General features: G+C 49.7%; 1 protein-coding gene across 3 annotated transcripts in view; it reads left to right on the forward strand.

Moving 5' to 3' along the window:
* The window catches only part of SLC38A10 (solute carrier family 38 member 10), a 399,402-nt gene that overhangs the window by 211,438 nt on the left and 166,295 nt on the right, over window positions 1-21,669 (forward strand). For all 3 annotated transcript variants that reach the window (XM_085617390.1, XM_085617392.1, XM_085617391.1), the window contains exon 11: window positions 16,052-16,202. In XM_085617390.1, the coding sequence (XP_085473516.1) occupies window positions 16,052-16,202 (151 nt within the window). The remainder of the gene's footprint in view (window positions 1-16,051; window positions 16,203-21,669) is intronic.

The following is a 21,669-nucleotide window of genomic DNA, read 5'->3' on the forward strand; positions in this document are numbered from 1 at the left end:
AATGCGCATGACAATTTGACCAGCTGTCTTCAGCCGGCCAAACAATTAATGCGCACTTAGCATACTCTCCACCGGGCTGTGTTGCACAGTTTGGGTGGAGAACCTTCCCAGGCTCCCACTCCTTCCCTGAGTGCCTAACCACGGCGCTCAGATCAATCACAACACTGCTGTTAGCAGCGTTGCGATTGGCTAGGGGACTCTGGAAGCCTGGGTGCTTCCTATTACTGCTTCCTGCCCCTGCAGTCCTCAAAGCGGGTGAAGAGGGCCGAGAGGCGACGGCTGACAGACAGGTAAAAAATATATATATTTCTTCATTCCCTCCCCCCCGCGACTCCCCCACCGCCATTAAGTAACAGCTGCTACTGCATGGGTGAGAATTACCACACTATGAAATCCGTTTTCCTCCCTTAGTAGGTACAGTAGCGCCAGGATACCTGTTGGTTGACAGTTGCGCTTTAGAAATTTGATAAATAATAGAAATGCTGGCTTGGTAGGGGAGTGTGGTTCCATCAAGGCTGAAGTGATTCTCTCAAACTTCTGTTGGCCGCTGATGACAAATGCTGTCACTTCTAGGATGTCTTTCATCATAGTAAATGTGGTGTCGTGGTGACCCCATAGATGGCAGGTTGCCTCCATCTGGGTGCGAGAGTACTAAGGCCCGACTTGTGCATTGAACCTCCCTTCAGCTTATGCATTTGTGCATGAACCCTCTCTTCTTTCTGCACAGAAAGTCTTTCCCTCTTGCTAGTGCATGGAACTTTCTTCCTTTTGGATAGAACTTCTTTCTTGCCTGTACATGCAACTTCCCATATCTCTCTTGCTGTTGCATAAAATTTCCCTTTTGCTTTGCTTGTACATAGAACATTTTTCATTTGCTAGTGCATGGAACTTTCTTCCCCTGTAACTGCTCACTATTTTCTCTCTTGCTTGTGCATAGCATTTTGCTTCTCTTTTGCTTGAGCCTTAAACTTACTTCTCAAATGCTGCTGTATGAAACTTTTATTTCTCTTGCTTGTTTGTAGGTTTCCTTTCTACCTTGCTTAAGCATACATCATCTTTTTTTTTCTTGCTTCCCTTCTCTCCGTTTTTCTTACTTGTGCAAAGAATTTCCTTTTACTTGTCCATGAGACATCCCTCCTCCCCTACTTGTATATAGAACTTCCATTCACTCTGGCTAGTACTTCTAATTTCTCTTCGCTCTAGCTTGTGCATGGGTCTTCCCTCCACTCTTGCTTATGCACATGTCCTGAACTGGAAATCCCATCAGACTTGGACATCTCGGAACTAAACTACAACCTCCGAGCCGTGGACCAGTAGATACTGAAGAACCACCTAAAACCCATCTCTTCCAAAACAGGTCATAACACATGAAAAATGACAGAACTGCCAGACTACAAATATCTGGCCTCCGAAACTAGATGCAACACTGTCTGATGTAAGAAATGTGAAAGTGAACTTAGACTGCAGGTTCTCACTGGTCCTCTAATAGACCTAGCCATAAGATGCACTTCAGGTTCTCACTGGTCCTCTAATAGACCCTAGCCATAAATTGCACTTTCTGCACCCTGTAAACGCGTCTACTTATCTTCACATATCTAAGTTTACCATTGAAGCTAGAGTTCGCCATTATCCTTTTTATCAGTTTGTCTAGACTGCACAAACTGATTCTACTGAGGGGCCCTTGCTTCCTACTATAAAGACTTCATAGAATCTGAAATGCTTTAGCGGGATAGCGCCTGCATCTTTGCTTACCTCACATCATCCCCCCAAGCACCTCACTGGCTACCCATAACAGGGTACTCTGCCTTCCAGTGACTCCAACTTGATCTCATGGGCATCCAAAGCAAAGTCCCAGTCTTCATTTGAATATACCTGAAATGATACTCACAGACCTGAACCCTTTGCTCCTGCATGACACCTCAGGTGACCATCCCTCTTTCTGGCAGCAAAAATACTGCATTATTTCCCTATGAAGACAAAAAACATCCAAGACCAACTGTGATTCAAGAGGCCAGCAGAGACCTGGCTGTTCTACAACAGATGTTTTAATATAGGACCATCGAGGAGACGAAGCCATTCAGGATCAAAGAGGGAATGAATAGCAAAGAACACAAGATCATGCCCACCCTAGAATCTTAACCAAGTCATCTACAAAGATGGTGGGCATGGTCAGCTCTGCCTCACTCTCTTGCTACATGTTAACAGCAATATGTGCAACATTTCCAACGTAGGCTACACTATCATTACCATATCTTTCAGACCAAAGACTACAATGGCTGGGAAGATTAGGCTTCGTATATTTCACTCCTTCTCATTTCAATAAATATCAAGAGAAACAACTTTTAAAACAACAAGCCCATGACTCTGGTCTTCATGCATAACAATAAAAAACGTCCCACATTAGCCTCACTACCAACCAACATGCTTAAGCCAAGCACAACCGCCACCAAAGTGGTTTGACACCTGGTCAAGGATGTATAGTCCTAAATAAATAAAAAATATAACATCCACCCTTTTTGTATGCTAAACTTATTTTTACTCTTGCATTTTTCTCGTTTCTTCCAAGCTACGGTCTTTTTTCTTTTTTCGTAAGCCTGATTCATTGTATTCACTGCACATAAAACCCTCAGAATCCGGTCATCATTTCTACTTTGCATAGGAAACTGTTAGTCATGCACGATGACCATCATAATGTAAATGACTGGTTATTAAAATCTCCCTCCGACCTTGAAAAACAATTGATTATCTCTTCTGTTCTAGAATGCTTGCCATTCTAGGAAAATGGGATACTCTATAGAGTGCTGAACAGAAAAAGGTGTAATAAATGTCAGGAAACAATAATTTTTGTATGTTTATCCTGCAAGGGGAAGTATAGCCTGGTGCATATGAAATAGTGTATCTAATGGTCGATGCCTAAGAAAGCTACGCACCGACAGGTTGCTCGCAGTATATTTTCTAGAAAAAGTTCGCTCTTCAACTGAACTACCCCTCCGTACTCTGGATAGTTTAGAGTGAATATTTAGTACTGTTGAAAGTAACGAATTAAGAAACAATGGGAAATGAAGTACTTCTTACAGTTACGACTTTCAATGTACAGTGCCGGATTTAGCGCTGTTGGTGCCCTGTGCGACAGTTTTTGGTGGTGACCCCCAATAACCACCTCTGCTATGTCAAGGAAAGGTGGAGGCAGCACCAGGGATGAAGTCACAAATCAGCCAGTATTGTCTTTTTCAAAACTTTTTATTCTTCTTCGTCTAAAAACACAGGAAAACAGCCAACGCGTTTCGTTCCTGTTATAGAAATTTCATCAGGGCAAAAAGAGTTTTAGATGGACCAATTCCATTCCGTGAGTCCAAATAATAATGAGTCAAATCAGACGAAAATGAGTATAATCCAGTTTAAAGGACGTCTGTACAGAGTTGCAGCTAAATTCCATTTGCTGCAAAGAGTCACTCTGGGTTGTCCAACTCGATATTCATATGTATATATGAACAATGTTCATCCCACACAAAGAAATACAAAGTATTTCCACTTGTACGTATAGTGGAACTAGATTAAGACAGAGTTTTAAAATCAACCTTTCCTCATCGTGGGTGCGGGTGCACGTTCCAGCGTTACCTTGTAGGCAGACTCGATTTGGACGCTTGGGGTTCCACATAGCCTCGTTCATATTGGAGGATGGGCTCTTTATACAGATAACTAATGCCATTGGATTCATCCATTCGGTTTATATGCAAGTACCTACACGTATGAATATCTGCCATTTGACTGGATTTCACTTGGATCTTGGTTACATGTGGTTCCTACCACCGAATTGACTGGCTCGGTTTAACACGGAGTGATCCATCGTTGATATTGAAACTCGGTCTTAATCTAGTTCCACTATACGTACAAGTGGAATCACTTTGGATTTCTTTGTGTGGCAGTAAAATTGTTCATATATACATATGAATATCGAGTTGGACAACCCGGAGTGACTCTTAGCTGCAACTCTGTACAGACGTCCTTTAGAAACTGGATTATACTCATTTTCGTCTGATTTGACTCATTATTATTTGGACTCACGGAATGGAATTGGTCCATCTAATACTCTTTTTGCCCTGATGAAGTTCCTATAACAGGAACGAAATGCGTTGGCGGTTGGCCTGTGTTTTTAGACGATGAAGAATAAAGAGTTTTGAAAAAGACGATGCTGGCTGATTTGTGACTTCATCCTTGGTGCTGCCTCCACCTTTCCTTGAAATTTTGTCTCTGGATTTCCAGTGGGACCTAACCACAGCAGGTCTCGGAGGCGATTGGCACAGGACTTGATACTTATGATACTTTTAAGATTGAAGTGCTTAATATTTAGTCAGCTGTGGGATCAATAGCTCTTTACCTCTGCTATGTATTCTCTCGCTACCACCTTTTAACAGTGCCCCTCAAGTCTCCATACCACTCTCTCTCATATGCATTTAATTTGTTTTATGGTGCCACCCATACCCATGAAGGGTGTTCGAGCGCTTTACATGACACACATTATACAGAGACAATCAATCATACATGTGTAAATCACTGTATAGGAAATGTTACATAAGACAGGAGACTACAAGGTGTAGGAGTCACATGACAGTCATATTAGTAGGCAGTATAGTTTAATAGTGGTTGGTCTGGAGAAGCACAAACTCCGAATTTGAAACGTAACACCATAGCTTGGGATTTATCTTTAATAATCAGAATTAATTTCTAACCAAATGAGCCCTTTTTGCAACATTAGGATAATCAAAGACTGGGGAAAAATATCATTACTCTCTAATGTTTATTTTGCAGTTTGCTAAAGCTGTTTAATGACAGTTAATAGCTTACTGTTCTATATTAGAATTTTAACTTATAAATTGCAAGTACCAAAAAGATCTCTCTGACAAAAGCAGTAACCCACTGACCTATTTACATTATATGCACTTTGTTATCTGCATGGTAAATGTTCTGTGCAGCAGGCACATTAACCCTCTGTGCTACCTTACCATGAGTCAAAAACAAAACTCCTGTCTCTCTCTAGGAAGAACATTAATCACCGGGGTTATCTTTACATTCTTATTGTTGCCTGAAAATTGCTGGAGGCCAGGAACGCGTCAGCAAGTTCTTTTAAAACCATAATATACTTGCAAACATGATGCCCCCACCCGAAGTCAGCACCTTGTGCGGTTGCACCAGCCGCACTGCCCTAGAGCCAGCCCTGCCTATGCAGTATGCTAGTTTCAGCTTCTCTCACTACCTACCAGATAAATACAAAGCCTACCTGATCCAACGTCTCGCATTTCACACAAGTTCCTGCTTTACACACGGTTGACCAGCACCTACTTCAATGAGAGCCATACAAAACAATACTGTATGCAACAAAAAAAAAATCCTTCACTCTTCTATCCCTCCACCATCCTTTTCAATCAAAATAACAGTCTAACATGTTCACTTCTCAAATTCCATATTCCACTATACTAACTTACCACTAATCCTTTATGGGTTCCAGAGTAGCGTGCTACTCGCCAATAAAGCGTTTCAACACCCCATCAGGGTTGCAAGCGCTATATAAATGCAAACTTTTTTTCCCTTTTCCACCCCTCCCCAATCCTTCTCAATCCAAATAACTGGCTAACATATCCACCACTCATATTAATTTCATGTTTCACCATACTAATTCAACACTAATCCTTATGGGTTCCAGAGTAACGTGCTACTCGCCCAAAAAGCGCTTCAAAACCCCATCAGGGTTAGCAAGCGCTATATAAATACAAACCTCTTTCCCTCTTCTATCCTGCCTCCTACCCTTCTCTATCCAAATAACTGAATAACATATCCACCACTCAAATTACTTCATATTTCACTATACTAATTTTCAACACTAATCCTTTATGGGTTCCAGAGTAGCGTGCTACTCGCCAGAAAGGCGCTTCAGCGCCAGTCAAGGGTAACAGGTGCTATATAAATGCAAACCTTTCTTCCCCTTCTATCCCTCCGCTGTCCTTCTCACTCCAAATAACGGACTAATTTCCACCACTCAAATTACTTTCAGATTTCACCATACTAATTCACCACTAATCTTTTATGGGTTTCCGGAGTAGCGTGCATCAATACCCCATTATGGGGTAACAAGCGCTATATAAATACAACCCTTTTTTCCTCTTCTATCCTTCTGCTATCCTTCCGAATCCAAATAACTGACTAACCTATCCACCACTTAAAATTTACTTGCGGGGAGGAGCCAAGATGGCGACCGGGACGGCAGCGTAGATTCCCGGCTCCGTGAACCTCCGCATCCCGCACGGATATCCTGCACGAGATCCTCAGTCTGCGCTATGAGATCGTGTTTGTGAATGAGAGTGGCAACCGATCGTGTGACTCCGAGGTTTCTGGCTGCTGTACCGCCGGAGAAATCTGCTGTTGAACTTTGCGGCCCGTGCTGCCCCGGAGCCGGGACCTCGAGTGGACGCCTTGGCCGGGTGGCAGTTCAACAACAGCGGCCTGTGGTGACTGGATGGAGTCGGTCCACCGGAGCGGTGCTACCCTCGGCCTGCATTTCGCCGTGGTCGCTCCCACTGCTAAGCGTAGCGGACCGAGGGCATGCCCGGGGGTGCAGCTCTCAGATTCTTCGGTGCTTGCCCCTGCCTTTGACGGTGAGCTGCCCGGACGCCGCCCCTAGCTCGCCCTGATCCTTGCGGGCTGCTCCCGGATTTTCGCGGGAGCTGGTCCGTGGTGGGGACGACTGTTGCCCGTGTCCACGCAACGGCTGAATTTGTGCCTGCCCCCGGACCCCTGTCTCCAGCGACGTGGACCTCGAGGCGCTTGTCCCTGGGTCCCGGCCCCAATACGAGTCGGGCCTTCCCGGCGGCCATCTTGTTGCGATGCAGCCTACCATCCTGTCCACTGGGTCGCAGCAGGATTGGGAGTGTGTGACTTTTGGGAGTGTGGCGGAGCGATCGCAGAGAGCTGTGCTGGGATACGGCGACCTCCTAGAGGCCCTTGGTGCCCTTCATTTCTCCTTGGCTCGTGGCGTCGGGGTCTTGGGGAGTAAGCTCGATGGTGTGGCATCAGCGTTGGGACAGTGGCGGCATGCTGGTCCACAGGTACACAGGGACTCCCCACACTGCACACAGGAGGATAATGTCGCGGCCACCCCTGCGATTAGTGCACAGCCGGACACTCCGGACAGTATGCTACCGTGTGATCGGCTAACTGAGGGTTTGATCTGTTCCGGAGGTATTGGACCTGAGTGGAAGGTGGTGGCCTCGTCCCGTGCACGGCCTCCGGCGACCCAGGGACAATTCCAGCAACATTTGTCTACTTTGGCTGATTCAGCCTTCCTGGACCTTGTGTGCAGTGCGGATCCTGGGGCAGCACTGGGAAAGACGTCCCTCCATGATGCGGACTGTGTTGGTACTCAGAGACTTCCACCCCACCTGTGTGCGACGCTTCCCGGTTGTTTTTGGACACTCCTTTACCTTGGAACATCGGACATGGTGCTGGGTCGAGGGGTAGGCATGGGCAGAATTGCAAAGAGTGGTCAAGGATGAGGCTGATCCTTCGGGGGTGGTCATCTAGTAGACGGGCGGACTCATGGTTGCGTACTCTCAGTACATAGCTATTAGCATATTTGGTGCATAATGCTCCCCACCCCCTTTTTGATATGGTCGATTTGGTGCTGCTTATTGTTTGCTGTGGGGAGACCTCACCGTGCGGGAGGGAGAAGCCGGGGGTATGTTTTGAAGGCCCTCCTCCAGTTTTATTATACTTTCTCCACCCCCCCCGTCTGGTGGGGTTCTTTCTTACTCCTTTTTCCCTGTTTCTTCTATATTTCGGGTCTAGTTCCAGGGCGACAGGCACACTGCTGGGGGGGGGGGGGCCATACTCATTTGCGGAGGTGCAGGGTGGGGGGTTGGGGGAGGGGACTCTTTAGTCTTTATCTCTTTTTCCATGGCCTCCTTTTTCTTCTCTGCTTCTTCTTGTTTTTTCTTTTCTGGGATCAGCGCGGTACACCTCCTTTGTTGTTAATCGTCGCTTCTTCATGTGTGCCACAGTTTCCGGGGTGTTCTCTGGGCGTTAGGTACGGGGGCCTGCAGGCGCAACTGTTTTTGATATTCTTCCCCATCCGGAATTTCCTGTGTCTGCGCCATTGATCCAATAGATTGCTGTTTATTGCTTACGTCTATTATTCTGCCTGCCCCTTATCGCTGTTGGGAAATTGATTGGCACCTGATCCTACTGTCTTGTTCCATTATAAAATGAAAAACCCTTTTTCTCCTGGTGTCCTACCTGCGCGGCTCACTGGCCGGACTATATTAGCATGACGATTCTGCTCTCCGAGGTGCCGCCTGTGTTTACATTTGATCTTATTGCTCTGATTGCTTAGCGGCCGGCCCCAGGGGGTTGTAGGCCCATACTTGTTAATGATTGAAATGTCAATAAAGGTTTTTCAACAAAAAAAAAAAAAAAAAAAATGTACTTGCATATTTCACTATACTAATTCACCACTAATCCTCTATGGGTCCTGGAGTAGCGTGCTACTCGCCAAAAAAAGTGCTTTGACGCCTCGTCAGGGGTAGTAAGCGCTATACAAATGCAATTACAATACAATATACTGGTATCATTATTCTCAATGAGGATGGCCTTGCAAAGAATGCGAGTACTCAATTTTTCAAGCTTATGATAGGTACTGTCCCAACTGCCTCTTTGAATGATCGATATTGGACATGATTGGTGGTCAAGAGACACTGGTTTCTAGCTAGCTAGCTTTGTGCAGATTCTGGGGCAGATTGCAAGGGGTACTGGCTCCAGTCATCTGAGGAAATCACTTTGGCAGACTGAAGAGCTGGGGCAATTTAGGCAAGGTTCTGCGCTAAACCAGCCTCACCGTACGTATACATCTGCAAGGCATAGGACCAGTGTCTACTTCACCACCCTGAGGACCACTAGTCATCGAACCCCAGTTCGTAAGTTCATGGGCGAAGGTGGGTGGGACATACAGCTGCGCTAGCTCGCCACCGATATCTAATTAACAGGTCCTTGCAGAAGCTTGTACACTAGTAATGTATCTTTTGTGGCAAAGTTAGCCAGCGTATTTTAGGAGCACTGGATCAATGCTAGTTTTTCTTGATACCTGCAAAGGTAACAGTTTCATTGAATCTAAATGGACTCGTTCACATGGTCCTTGGCTATTCGGAACATATGCCATGAATCTAACCCTCTTTGACTTCGTATTAGGGGAAGCAGGAAATAACAGAGAGACTGTAGTATCATACAAGCCTGGTGGGTGGAGGAAGGTGTGAGAATATAGGTAAGCTCTGCAGAATAGACAGTTGTCCATGGTTTTGCTCTTCTAACAAAAACTGCTTTTATTTCTCATCTTTCTTCCTCAATGTAAACTTCCGTAAGAGATCCCTAAAGCCTTAGTTATCTGTTATCCGAATAATCAATCAATCAATCAGGTGTTTGTTAAGCACGACTACTCACCCTTAAGGGTCTCAAGGCGCTGGGGGGGTGGGGAGGGGGGGTCGCAGGTTCCTATCCATCAAGGAGGGGGACTGTCGAAGAGACAGGTTTTGAGGTTCCTTGCGAAGATGGGGAGCGATGTTGTCTGTCTGAGGTGGAGCGGAAGGTCGTTCCAGGCTCTGGCCGCGCGGAAGGAGAAGGAGCGGCCTCCCGATCTGGTCTTTCTGGTGCGGGGACCATGGCGTAGGAGAGCTGGGCTGATCGTAGGGTCCTTTGGGGTGCGTGGAATTTGAGTCGGCTGTTCAGGTATGCTGGTCCGGTGTCGTGGAGGGCCTTGTGAGCGTGGCTTAGTATCTTGAAGGTGACTCTAGCTTCGATGGGGAGCCAGTGGAGTGTGAGCAGCTGCTGGGAGATGTGGCAGTGTCTTGGCAGGTTGAGGATCAGTCTTGCGGCGGCATTTTGGATGTTCTGTAGCTTGCGGGTGAGGTTTTTGTTTATTCCGGCATAGAGTGCGTTGCCGTAGTCGAGCCTGCTGGTGACCAGGGCGTGAGTGGCGGTCTTTCTGTGTTCGAGGGGGATCCATTTGAAGGTCTTATGTAGGAGGGTGGAGGGTGTGGAGGCAGGAGAACGAGACAGAGTTGATCTGGCGGTCCATTTTGAGCTCTGAGTCCAGGATGATTCCCAGGTTGTGTGCGTGGTCCGTGGGGGTGGGCATGCTTCCGAGGGCAGGGGGCCACCGGGTGTCGTTCCAGGAGTCGGAGTTTGGGCCTATGATGAGTACTTCCGTTTTGTTCGTGTTTAGTTGTAGGTAGCTGTTTTTCATCCATTTGGCGACAGCTTCCATGCCTTCTCGAAAGTTATGTCTGGCGGTGTTGGGTTTGTTGGATAGGGAGAGGATGAGTCGGGTGTCGTCTACTTATGACACAATGTTGAGTCCGTAGGTTCTGACGATGGGGGCAAGCGGAGCCATGTTGACATTGAAGAGCGTAGGGCTGAGGGAGGACCCCTGGGGGACTCCGCAGGTGGTAAGTGTAGGGTCCGAGAGGAAAGGGGGGGGGAGTCTGACCCGCTGCGTTCTGCCGTAGAGGAAGGAGCGGATCCAGTCGAGGGCCTTGTCTTGGATCCCTGCGTCGTGGAGTCTGCGTATTTGGGTGCGGTGAGAGACTGTGTCGAACGCCGCTGAGAGGTCGAGGAGGATGAGGGCTGCTGTTTCTCCTTTGTCCAGTAAGGTGCGGATGTCGTCTGTTGCGGCGAGGAGGGCGGTTTCCGTACTGTGGTTTTTTCTGAAGCCGGATTGGGAGGAGTCGAGGGTGTTGTGCTCTTCGATGAATGTGGCGAGTTGGCTGTTGATGGCTTTCTCGATGAGGCAACCAGAATCATTTTATGAGGAGCCCTTGAAAAAAGATTAAAGTGATCCGATGGTGACTGATAGACATAAAAAAAAATCTGCATAATATTGCCTCATTCCCCCCTCCGTACCCCTGCAATAGCGTGATACAGCATTAGGGCAGCATAGGTACCTTGTAACAAACAACAAACGAGGCATTACTGTTGGTTGGGACATTCTTCAGTAAGAAATTATAAGTAACAAGGGCATCTCTCAACAATACTACAACAGGTACATATCTGATAAAGACTACTAGCCGCAGATTCCTTCACGTAGAATTATCCCCAGGCGTGAGACTGGATCCGGAAACTTTTTGCCACAGCATCCCTGCGCACCGGGAGCGGGGCGACATCACACGACTCCGCCCAGGCGTCGTCCGCGTACGTGACGTCAGCGAGGCCACACAAGACCCGCCCCCGCACGCCCACATCAGTTTTTTCCTTTTCCACGTGCAACTCGGATCCGTTCCTTGCTACGGGCCTGTTTAGGGCCCCCTTTCTTCTATTCTTTTGGTAAAACAGTGTGCGAATGCCTTCGGGCTTTAAAACTTGCACATTTTTTGGGCGTCTTATGTCGGCGACGGACCCTTACCTCATTTGCATGTGGTGTTTGGGGGAGGATCACGGCACCACAGATTGTGCTGCGTGCCAAAAGTTGAAGCCGAAGTCGCGGCGGGAGCGCTGAATGAAACTTCTCTCGGCGTGTCTCTCCAGGTCGACGTCCTCCCCTCAGTCTGCTTTGGCAGGCGGCTTCAGGTCCGGCCGTGGTCGCCAATGGGTAAGTGTCGCAGTTTGTCCCCGGGGGCTGGTTTCCGGCCTACCGGGGGCATGGACTCTCCGCGGGTGATGCGGCCCCGCGTGTCATCCTATCCACTGTTTCCCGGTGTTGGGGCATCGAGAGTCCAGATGGAGACTTACGCGGCGGCTTTGCAGGCCTCGTTAGTGTCTCCTCCTCCTTCCCCTCCTGGGGCGTCGGCGGATCCCTCGCCCTGCGCAGGGCCCTCCGCGGTGCCGCCGGTGGCTCCGGTCCCGGCGCCGACTGGGTCGGATCCAGGCTTGGAGGATGTGGTGCTGCTGGGGTGCGGCTCCTCTGGGGCACCTCCTTCAGGCCACGGCGTCTCTACCTCGCCACAAACTCCCGCGGGGGTCCCTGTGGTGTCGCGGGAGGTCGCCGGGGCGCAGGTCGCATCCCTGAGCCCCTCTCGGTCCCTTGGCAGGGTGGTCCTGTCTAAGGCCGAGGTGATGCCGCTACGGTGCCGGCAGCAGCTGGACCGTGCGGAGCCACAGGAGTTGGTGGACTCTCCTCATCCCGCTCTGGGTCGAGGCTGAGGGCGGACCCCTCGGCCCTCTCTGGGCCCCTCTCGTACCTCCTCACAGGTGGCTGCCTCGTTGGAGGCGAGTTGGAGGTTGTATCGTCCTTGGCGCTGCCACAGGGGTTGCCGGGTGACCTTTGCCTCCTTCTGGGCCACGGCCGGCGGAGGGCTTCAGCCCCTCCGTGGGCCCGTCCCTTTCCCCAACGCAGGTGGTTGCCTCGGCGGGGGTCGGGCCGGTGCGGCTCCAGTTCTACTCCGGTCCCCGCTCCGGTTTCCGGTGCGGGGTGACTTGGAGGTCCCTTGACCGGTGACGCCGGATGGCGCCGGTGTCCTGCCTCAAGCAGCAGACTTTACAGCTCCGCGCAGGGGTTGTACCGTGGATTCGTCTTCGGACGCTCCTTCTTCTCCGGAGGCAGGCTGCATTTTGGTATCGTCCTCCCCGGAGACTGGTCGCCGTGTGGTGTCCTTTTCACCGGCGTTGAAGGGCGGCTCTCCGCCCTTTCTGAGTCAGAGGTTTTCATCAGAAGAGCAGCAGGTCCCTCATTCTTCGGCTCCTCCTGACTTCCAGGTCTGGCCCTTGCCTGCCCAGCTTGGCCTCGGGGACGGCCACCTTAGTTTGCTGCCGTCGCCCACGGAGGAGCAGCTTTCTCCACCGCGGGGCCCTACGGATGCGGGTGCGGCCTTGGCTCACACGGTGCCCACGGCTGTGGGCATCCTACACATGGGTGACCCGGTGGCTCACTTTCCGGCGGACCATCTGTTGGAGGTCCTCCACCAGGGCTCTGGTGGGAGGGAAATCTTGCTTCCCTTTGAAGGTTTGCTCCTTTCTGCCTTGACGGGGGCTTGGAGGTGTCCTGCCTCCGGGGACCTGGTGCCTCTGCATCTTCTGCATCGGCACCTTCCGACGCCGCGTGACCCAGCGTGCCTGTCCATTCACCCCTCAGCCGCCAGCCCCCTTTTGCGGACTGCTTTTCCCTCCCTGCCGCCCCTGTTGGCTCCGCCGTCCAGAGAGGCCCGCTGGCTGGACACTTGGGGACGCAACATTTTCGCCTCGACCAGCGCGGCCCTGCGGGCCCTTAACACCTTGTGTGTGCTGGCTCGGGCCTCCTCCTGTTTGTGGGACTCGGCTGAGTCTCTGGGGTCTGCAGCGTCCCAGGAGTCTGCGCAGGTGGATTTGCGGCATCATGCCTTGGATGACCGGGAGCTGGCGGCGTTTATTCTCCGCTGCGCTCTGGACGTCTCTGAGCTGCTGGGCCGGGCCATGGCTTCCTCAGTCGCTCTCCGTCGCCATGCTTGGCTTCGGGACGGCGTCTTCCCCGAAAATATTTGGGAGAGGCTCATTGATCTCCCATTTGATGGCAGTCTGTTGTTCCATGCCCCGGCCAACTCTGCCATCCAGAGGCTCTTGGCAGGGCTCCGTCCTCCTCCTCCGCCTTCTCCTCCTCCTCCATCCCCTACTCAGTGACTTCTGAGTTAGGGTTGCTTCTGGGCCTTCTTAGGCCGGCTGTTATGGTTGTGGAGTATGTTTTTCTGGCCGTTTACGTTCTTCCTTGGGACTTTGGCATTGTTGGCTGCTGGACTGCCCTTTTGTTGTTGTGTGTGAGTTCTGCAGGAGTTGTTGCACAGACTTGGCCCTGAGATTTGGCCTTCTGCTTTGCTTGGGCTGCTGTCAAGCCTGCAACGGGGGTGTTTTTTTTCCCCGTGGTTCTTTTGTTTCTTCCTCTGCTGCATAAGTTCTTCCAAAGAGGGTTCCCATATCTTGGGACTTCCCGTGCCCTATGTGGGGTTATGGCGGCTGTCATATGGCTTGCGCTCTGCTGGAGGTTTCTGGTCGCCTTCGGGTACCTGTTCTCCATTGTGTTTACGTAGGTTGCTTTTGCTTCCTGAGGTCGTGTGCGCGGCCACTCGTGGTGGTGTCCCGGGCCTCTCCTGCTCTCCCTGCTCCCGTTCTGCGGTCTGGGATGTCCCTGTGTTCTCCCTTGCCAGGCGTCGCCTACTCATCCTTCCTGGTGCCTCGGGCTGTTCTTCTTGCTTCTGGCCTTGACTGCCGGCATTGTTCTGGCTGGCAGGCTGCTCTCCATCTGGAGTGGGCTCGCCTTCTTCTCCCTAGTTTCCTTGGGCTCTCTAGTCTTCTTCTGTCCGTCTTCCTGTCTTGGCATTCGGTGGAAGCTATGTTGCCTTGTGGGGGAATGGGGTGCTTCGGCCTCTCAGCCCTTGCTTCCTCTGCAGTGAGTGTACGAGCCGCTTCAGCCTTCTTTCCGTCCTACATCCCATTGGAGTCTGTGGGGTTCTGCTTGTGGGGGTTCCCTTGGCCTAGCGGGGGCGAGGTTCTACCTGGTCCACAGATCTGGTCCCCTGTGGGACCCTCTGTTCTGCATTGGTTGGTGGGGTCCTTTTGCAGACCCTCCTTCCCAGGGGGTATTGCTAGTGTATCTATTCTACGTGCAGGAATCTGCGGCTAGTTGTCTCTATCAGATGTACGAGTTACTTACCTTCGGTAACGATGTATCTGGTAGAGACGATTCTAGCCGCAGATTCCTTCACGGCCCGCCCTTCCTCCCCTATTTTGCAAAGACCCTTGGGTTGGTCTTCGGTACTCGCTTCCCGGTGGGGGGCTGTGTCTCCTGTGATTGCCTTCCTTGTTCTTGACGGCTCCGTCTGGGGGTGGTTCATTCCTCCCTTGGTTCTTTGGAAGATGGGGTTTCGGTGCGCCAGTGCCCAGCTGCTCTAGCTACTCCAGGTTTAGGGGGGATGGCTTCTATCCTTGTTCTCCCTCCCCTCCCTTCCTTCCATTGCTATCCTCTGGTTTGAAGGCCCTCTGGCCAGGTCTTGCCCTTGTGGGTGGTTGCCCTCTAGGTTGGGGTGGCTTGGAAGTTTGTTGTCCCTGTCTGTCTTGTGACTGGTCCCATTCCTTGATCAGGATGGGGGGTTGGGTTGCCTACATGTGCCATGACTTTTACGGATGCTCTTGCCTCCGGGGCACAGGGATGGGAGGTTGTCTGTGCTAGCAGGGTGGCTGTGCAGGTTCCTGCTTCTTCTTTCTTCTTTCCCTGCCCTTGGGTTCTTCGGTGTTGGCACTACTCTGGTGGTGTTGTTTTTCCACCGTTTCTTTCCAATTTTTTCTGCTCTTCGCACACTGTTCCCATGTTTCCACAGTTTTTTACCTGGTGATTCCGCTTTGTGGTGCGGAAAAGTTCTCCGTAGAAAACTGATGTGGGCGCGCCGGGGCGGGTCTTGTGTGGCCTCGCTGACGTCATGTACGCGGACAACGCCTGGGCGGAGTTGTGTGATGTCGCCCCGGCGCGCAGGGATGCTGTGGCAAAAAGTTTCCGGATCCAGTCTCATGATTAGGGATAATTATACGTGAAGAAATATGCGGCTAGAATCGTCTCTACCAGATACATCGTTACCGAAGGTAAGTAACTCATACTTTAGTGCAGTTTACCAGGAACAAATAACTTTTAAGCTCTGAAATGGCCTTGCACAAAATAGATGAATTAACTGCTTTTTTCTAAAGTGATTTTCTATAAGGTAGAGGAATTTCCACTCAGGATGTGATGTGCAGTGCTCCAGTTTAGTGACTTTGTTTGCTGTGCTTGTGCTGCTCTTACAAATCGCGCTAAGGATACCGTCACTTTTAGCCTCCAATTAAAAAAAAACACATTTACGGAGAGTTTAATATTTTAAATGTTGCCTTTTTATGTATAGATACTTAATATGCTAATATTATTTAATTTTCTAAAGAGTTGAGGGGCCCCAGAGAAGGTCTCGCAGGCCCCAGGTTAAAACCCGCTGCTCTATGTCTTGCCAATCGATTCCAGTGCTTGTTGAGTGTACTTCACTGCTCTGAGCGGCCCTTTAACTGCGTACACCATGTCTTCCTGATACAGTTGATTCTTGGCATTGGTCTTGGTATCCTGGTGATCAGCACATACTCCACCCTGTCAGTGACCGAGGACCTTCCAGTAAGGCTCGACCCTGCGCCCGAGGACCTGGCTAAAGCCCTAGGGGAGCTGGGCCCCGATGTGGCGAGGATCTCTGGTAAGTTGGCCCAGGCTTTAGAACAAGCGTTCATTGTGGTATTCTCTCTCAGTATTATTAATATTCACCATTTATGCAGCTCACCCCTCAAACTGGATTGCCACTTGGTGCTTAAATATTTGGTGGTACTGTACTGAGTTCAGTTGTGCTTGTTTTGCCCACTTCGTAAGGATGAAAAGCTGAGATGGCTTTGTCAGAATTCCAACCAGTGGAACCACAAGGCACTTGTTAATCTTTGCACTGAGTGAGCTTAACCCACCGAGTTATCTTGCCCATGCAGCAGGTGCGTCGTTGACACTTTTTAAATGTTTAGGTCGATGCAGGTTGGATCCATGCAAGGTCTGTTTATAGTAAAGTCTCCCCACAGTAAAAATAATAGTGTAGACAACATCATGGCCCCTTTGGTCACAAAAGAATAATCTTGTGCATAACTGGACCTCTAAACTTCGACTCGGCTAGATGTTCTGTAGCAGCACTGCGCCCGGCCAACGATGCGAATGACTCATGCTTGATCAATCACACATGCAGTCCCACGCATAACACCGACACACACTGTCATGCCCAGACCAAGGGCACTAGGACCATGGGACATAAGGGCAGAGGCCAAAGGACACCGGACACCAGATCCGGTGAGGCGAGGGGACAACAGGAAGAAAGGGATTCCAGGGCAAGACCTCAGGGCGAGAGGTCAGGGGCCCACTGGTGAGACCACAGAAACGAATAAAGCATACCTGAACGAACTAGCGTGTCCTGCGTGCTCTGTGGGGCTGGGAACACGACAACTGGCGACGAAGGTGCGTGATCGAGCACCCAGCAGAAGATCGAAGTGCAGCGGTACATCGTGCCGGAAGACACCGTAATCGAGACCAGGAGCCCACCCTGGCTCGTGTGTGCAGCAACTGAAGACGATACGGCGCGGGAGCCCACCCCGACCGTAATGGATGCAAAAGAAGACTGCCCTGCATCACCGGGTAAGAGGACTGAATAGCCGAGTAGACGCGCGCGCGCGCTGTTTCAAGCGCGAAGCATCGCGAGAAGAGGGCAAGGTCAGGCAGAAAAAGGGACATCAAGCTTTGAGAAGAAGCGGGCGGCCATTTTGAAGTCAGGCAGCGCCTCGATTGGTGGAAAAGTATCGCGAGATCACCAGCGGCCATTTTGAAGTCAGGCCAACAGACCAATAGGAAGAGAGAACAGCGCGGCGGCCATTTTAAAGTCAGGCAACAATAAAGAAGTGCCAAATAGAACAGCAAAAGGAAGAAACAAGCATCGGCAAAGGCAAAAGGCACCAAAAGTGACTAAAGAAGCACTGGCAAAGGCAAATAAATAAGCACCATAAGTGGGAAACAAGCATTGGCAAGGACAAATAAGGAAACACCGGAAGTAGAAAACAAGCATTGGCAAAGGAGAAAAAAAAATATAGTGACTGAACAAGCATTGGCAAGGACAAATAAAGAAACACCAGAAGCAGAAAAGAAGCATTGGCAAAGGCAAATAAAGAGGCAACAATAACAGGAAAGGATGGCAGAAAGACAAAATGCGCAATATCGGAGACCACTACCATTCAACCCATCAGAGCCACAAGCAGGAATACGGTGGGAGAAATGGATCAGGCGTTTTGAAAGATACATGGAAGCGACCGATGTGACAGCAGCGAAGCAACTAGGCCTATTCCTAAACCTAGTAGGGGACGAGGTTGAAGACCTACTAGTGACGCTGCCAAAAGAGGAGACTACCACCTACGACAAACTAAAGGCGTGCCTGACAAACAAATTTGACCCGCAGAGAAAGGTTGATTTTGAGCGATACACTTTCACGATCGCTTTCCAACAACAAGATGAAACGCTGGATGACTTCGCAACGAGACTGCGAAAGCTAGTAACGCACTGCGAGTTCGACAAATTCGATAACGAACAAGCAATCAGACTACGCATCATAGAGGGCTGCCGTGACACGGAATTTCGCGCAAGAATTCTAAAAGAACCAACGTCTTTAGAAAACATCCTATCTCTAGCAAGAGCAGAAGCAAGAGCGACAGCACAAGCAAAGGAAATGGAACGAGGAAAGGAACGGTCAGTGGACCAAGTGCACCGAATGACAAACAACAACAGCACAAGCAGATGGAAAAAGGACAGAAATGGCCAGACAGTCAAGAAACGACCGGAAGGAACGTGCTACAGGTGCGGCCTTGAATTTCCACATCGAGGGCCGTGTCCGGCGTTTGGTCAGACTTGTCGGAAATGCAATGGGAGAAATCACTATGCCAGTGTGTGTCAAGGAATGCAATTCAGGAATGACAGAGGAAGAACAGAAAGACCACGAGCACCAGTCAGCAGGCATGTTCGACACGTCGACACAGGAACAAGGAGCTCATCAACAGGATCAGACGAAGAAGAAGAAAAAGAAGAGGGATCGACAGGACGACTATACCTCATGTCGGATGTCACTACAGAACAAAATGAGGAGGATGAAAGCAGAGAAAGAATATGTCTGGTAGACAAAAGCAAGATCAAAAAGACCGAATCAGTGACATTAGGGGTAGGGTCACACAAAGCAAAGTTCGTTTTAGACAGTGGCGCGACGTGCAACATCATGTGTGCGTCAGAATACGAAAAAATGAAAATAAAGCCAAGCTTGAGGCCGTCCCGAATTGAAGTCTTCACCTGGGGGTCCCGAACACCAGTAACAAACATGGGGAAATTCACAGAAGAACTGACATACAAAGACCAAAGGATGAAGGAAGAAATTCATGTACTAAAGGGCGACATCCCAGCACCATGCCTATTGAGCAACATCACGGCTCAGATGATGGGTCTTCTTGAAATGACTTACAATATATCACACAAAGGAAGCATCCTGAATGAATACCACAATCTACTGCAAGGCCTAGGGAAGCTAAAGGGGTGGCAAATAACACTACACATTGATGAGACAGTAAGGCCGATAGCGCAACATCATCGGAGGGTACCAATACACCTGCAGCCACAGGTAGAAGAGGAATTGGATGCTTTACTAAAGCAAGACATCATAGAACGAGCAGAAGGACCAACACCATGGGTGTCTCCGATTGTGGCCGTGCCAAAGAAAGATACGTCAAAAATAAGAATCTGTGTCGACATGAGGATACCAAACAAAGCAATTGAACGCGAGAGACATCCCGGACCCCACCTTGACGACATGATCAGCTGTCTAACAGGCATGAGGCGATTCTCTAAACTAGACCTGTACAAAGGATACCACCAGCTAGAAATAGATCCTCAGTCTCGATACATCACGACGTTTTCCACACACCTAGGCCTGTTCAGATACAAACGTCTGAGCTTTGGCGTATCGTCGGCTGCAGAAATATTTCAAGAGACAATACGACAAGTAATAAGGCCGGTAAAAAACAGCCTAAACTACAGCGACGACATCCTGGTGTTTGGAAAATCAAACGAGGAGCACGACAAAGCGCTAAGAGAGGTGTGCTCTCACCTAGAGCAGGCAGGTCTGACACTAAACAAAGAGAAATGTGAGTTGGAGCGAGACGAACTAGTATTCTTTGGCCACATCTTCTCCAAGAAAGGAATGCGACCGGATCGCAACAAGGTAAAAACGCTGGAAAGAGCACAACAACCAAGAGACGTGGCAGAAGTGAGGTCATTTCTTGGCCTGGCCAGCTACTGTGCAAGGTACATTCAAGATTTCGCTACAGTAAGTGCACCACTGAGGGAACTAACAAAACAAGGCCAAAGTTTCGCATGGACTGAAAAGTGCAGCAAAGCATTTGAGGAGATCAGAAGCGCCGTAACAGCAGTAGACCACCTAGCATACTTCGATCCGAGGCTATGCACTGAACTGACAGTAGATGCCAGCCCAGTGGGGCTAGGGGCAATACTGGCGCAACACCAACCAGGAAAAGACTCCCCAAGGCATGTAGTAGCATATGGAAGCAAAAGCCTATCGGATGTCGAAAAAGGATACTCCCAGCCAGAAAAAGAGAGCCTGGCGGTAGTATGGGCATGTGAACACTACCACATGTTCATCTACGGAAAACCATTCACAATAATAACAGATCACCAAGCGCTGATAACAATATATGGAAATCCAAATGCTAAAATACCGCCCAGGATAGAGAGGTGGGGGATACGGCTAATGGACTACAACTTCAAAATAATACACAAACTAGGGAAAGAACACAATCCTGCAGATTATGTGTCAAGGCACCCCCTGCCTCAAGCGTCTCAAGCGACAACGATGGCGGAGGAATATTTAAACTTTGCACTCAAACTGAACACACCAGCAACGATATCAATGGAAGAACTGGAACAGGAGACAAGGAAAGACCCCACCATGCAAGCAGTGATGAAAGTGACGAAACAGCAAAGGTGGAGGCACGTCAACAACAACAACAACTGGGAAGAAGGAGTGAGAAAAGAAGAGCTACTGGCATTCAAAAAGATCAGCGAAGAACTCTCCGAAAGCGAAAATGGAATAATGATGAGAGGCACCCGAATTGTAATTCCGCAAACTCTGAGGAGAAGGACAGTAGAACTAGCACATGAGTCACATCGAGGGATTGTGGCTACAAAAAAAATGTTAAGAGAAAAAGTGTGGTTCCCGGGACTGGACAACATGGTGGAAGACACCGTGATGCACTGCCACATCTGCCAAGTAACAGGGCCCCCATCAAAGCCGGAGCCACTGCAAATGTCCAAACTACCAAAGGCAGTGTGGACAGAACTGGCAGCTGACTTCTATGGACCGCTGGAAACAGGACATTACCTGTTGGTAATAATAGACGAATTCTCCAGATTCCCAATAGTGAGGCAAGTAACTTCGACGTCAGCAAACGCAACACTACCAGTCCTGGACGACATCTTCGCAGCATGGGGCTCACCACAGACATTGAAGACGGACAACGGGCCCCCATTTTCAGGCGAAGAATTCAAAAGGTTCATGGAATACCTCGGGATCAATCATCGACGAATAACTCCCCTATGGCCACAAGCAAATGGGATGGCAGAACGGTTCATGGGAACAATCAAAAAGGCAATACAAAGAGCAAAATTGACGCAGATCTCAATAGGACAAGCTCTGTGCCAGGTCCTAAGGGATTATCGAAACACCCCGCACAGCTCCACAGGAAGGTGCCCCGCGGAGCTGGTGTTGGGGCGATCAAGCAGGACGAGGCTGCCACAAGTCAAAGAAAAGGAAAGCATAGAGCGACACGACATAGCAACGAAAGACACCCAAGCGAAAGAAAAGATGAAGGCATATGCTGATCGGAGAAGACACGCAGCAAGCACAAAGATCGAAGAAGGAGACACCGTGGTAGTACGGCAGAGACAAGTGCGAAAGTCCGACAGTGTTTTCTCAAGGGACCCACTGACAGTGACCGGAGTCAAAGGGCCAATGATAACGGCTTCAGCCGGGCCATATCACATCACTCGCAACAGTTCGCACTTCAGAGAACTGAAATCGAAAGAAG

The sequence above is a fragment of the Triturus cristatus genome, chromosome 7 (assembly GCF_964204655.1).
Source record: "Triturus cristatus chromosome 7, aTriCri1.1, whole genome shotgun sequence".
In the NCBI taxonomy this organism is placed as follows: domain Eukaryota; kingdom Metazoa; phylum Chordata; class Amphibia; order Caudata; family Salamandridae; genus Triturus; species Triturus cristatus.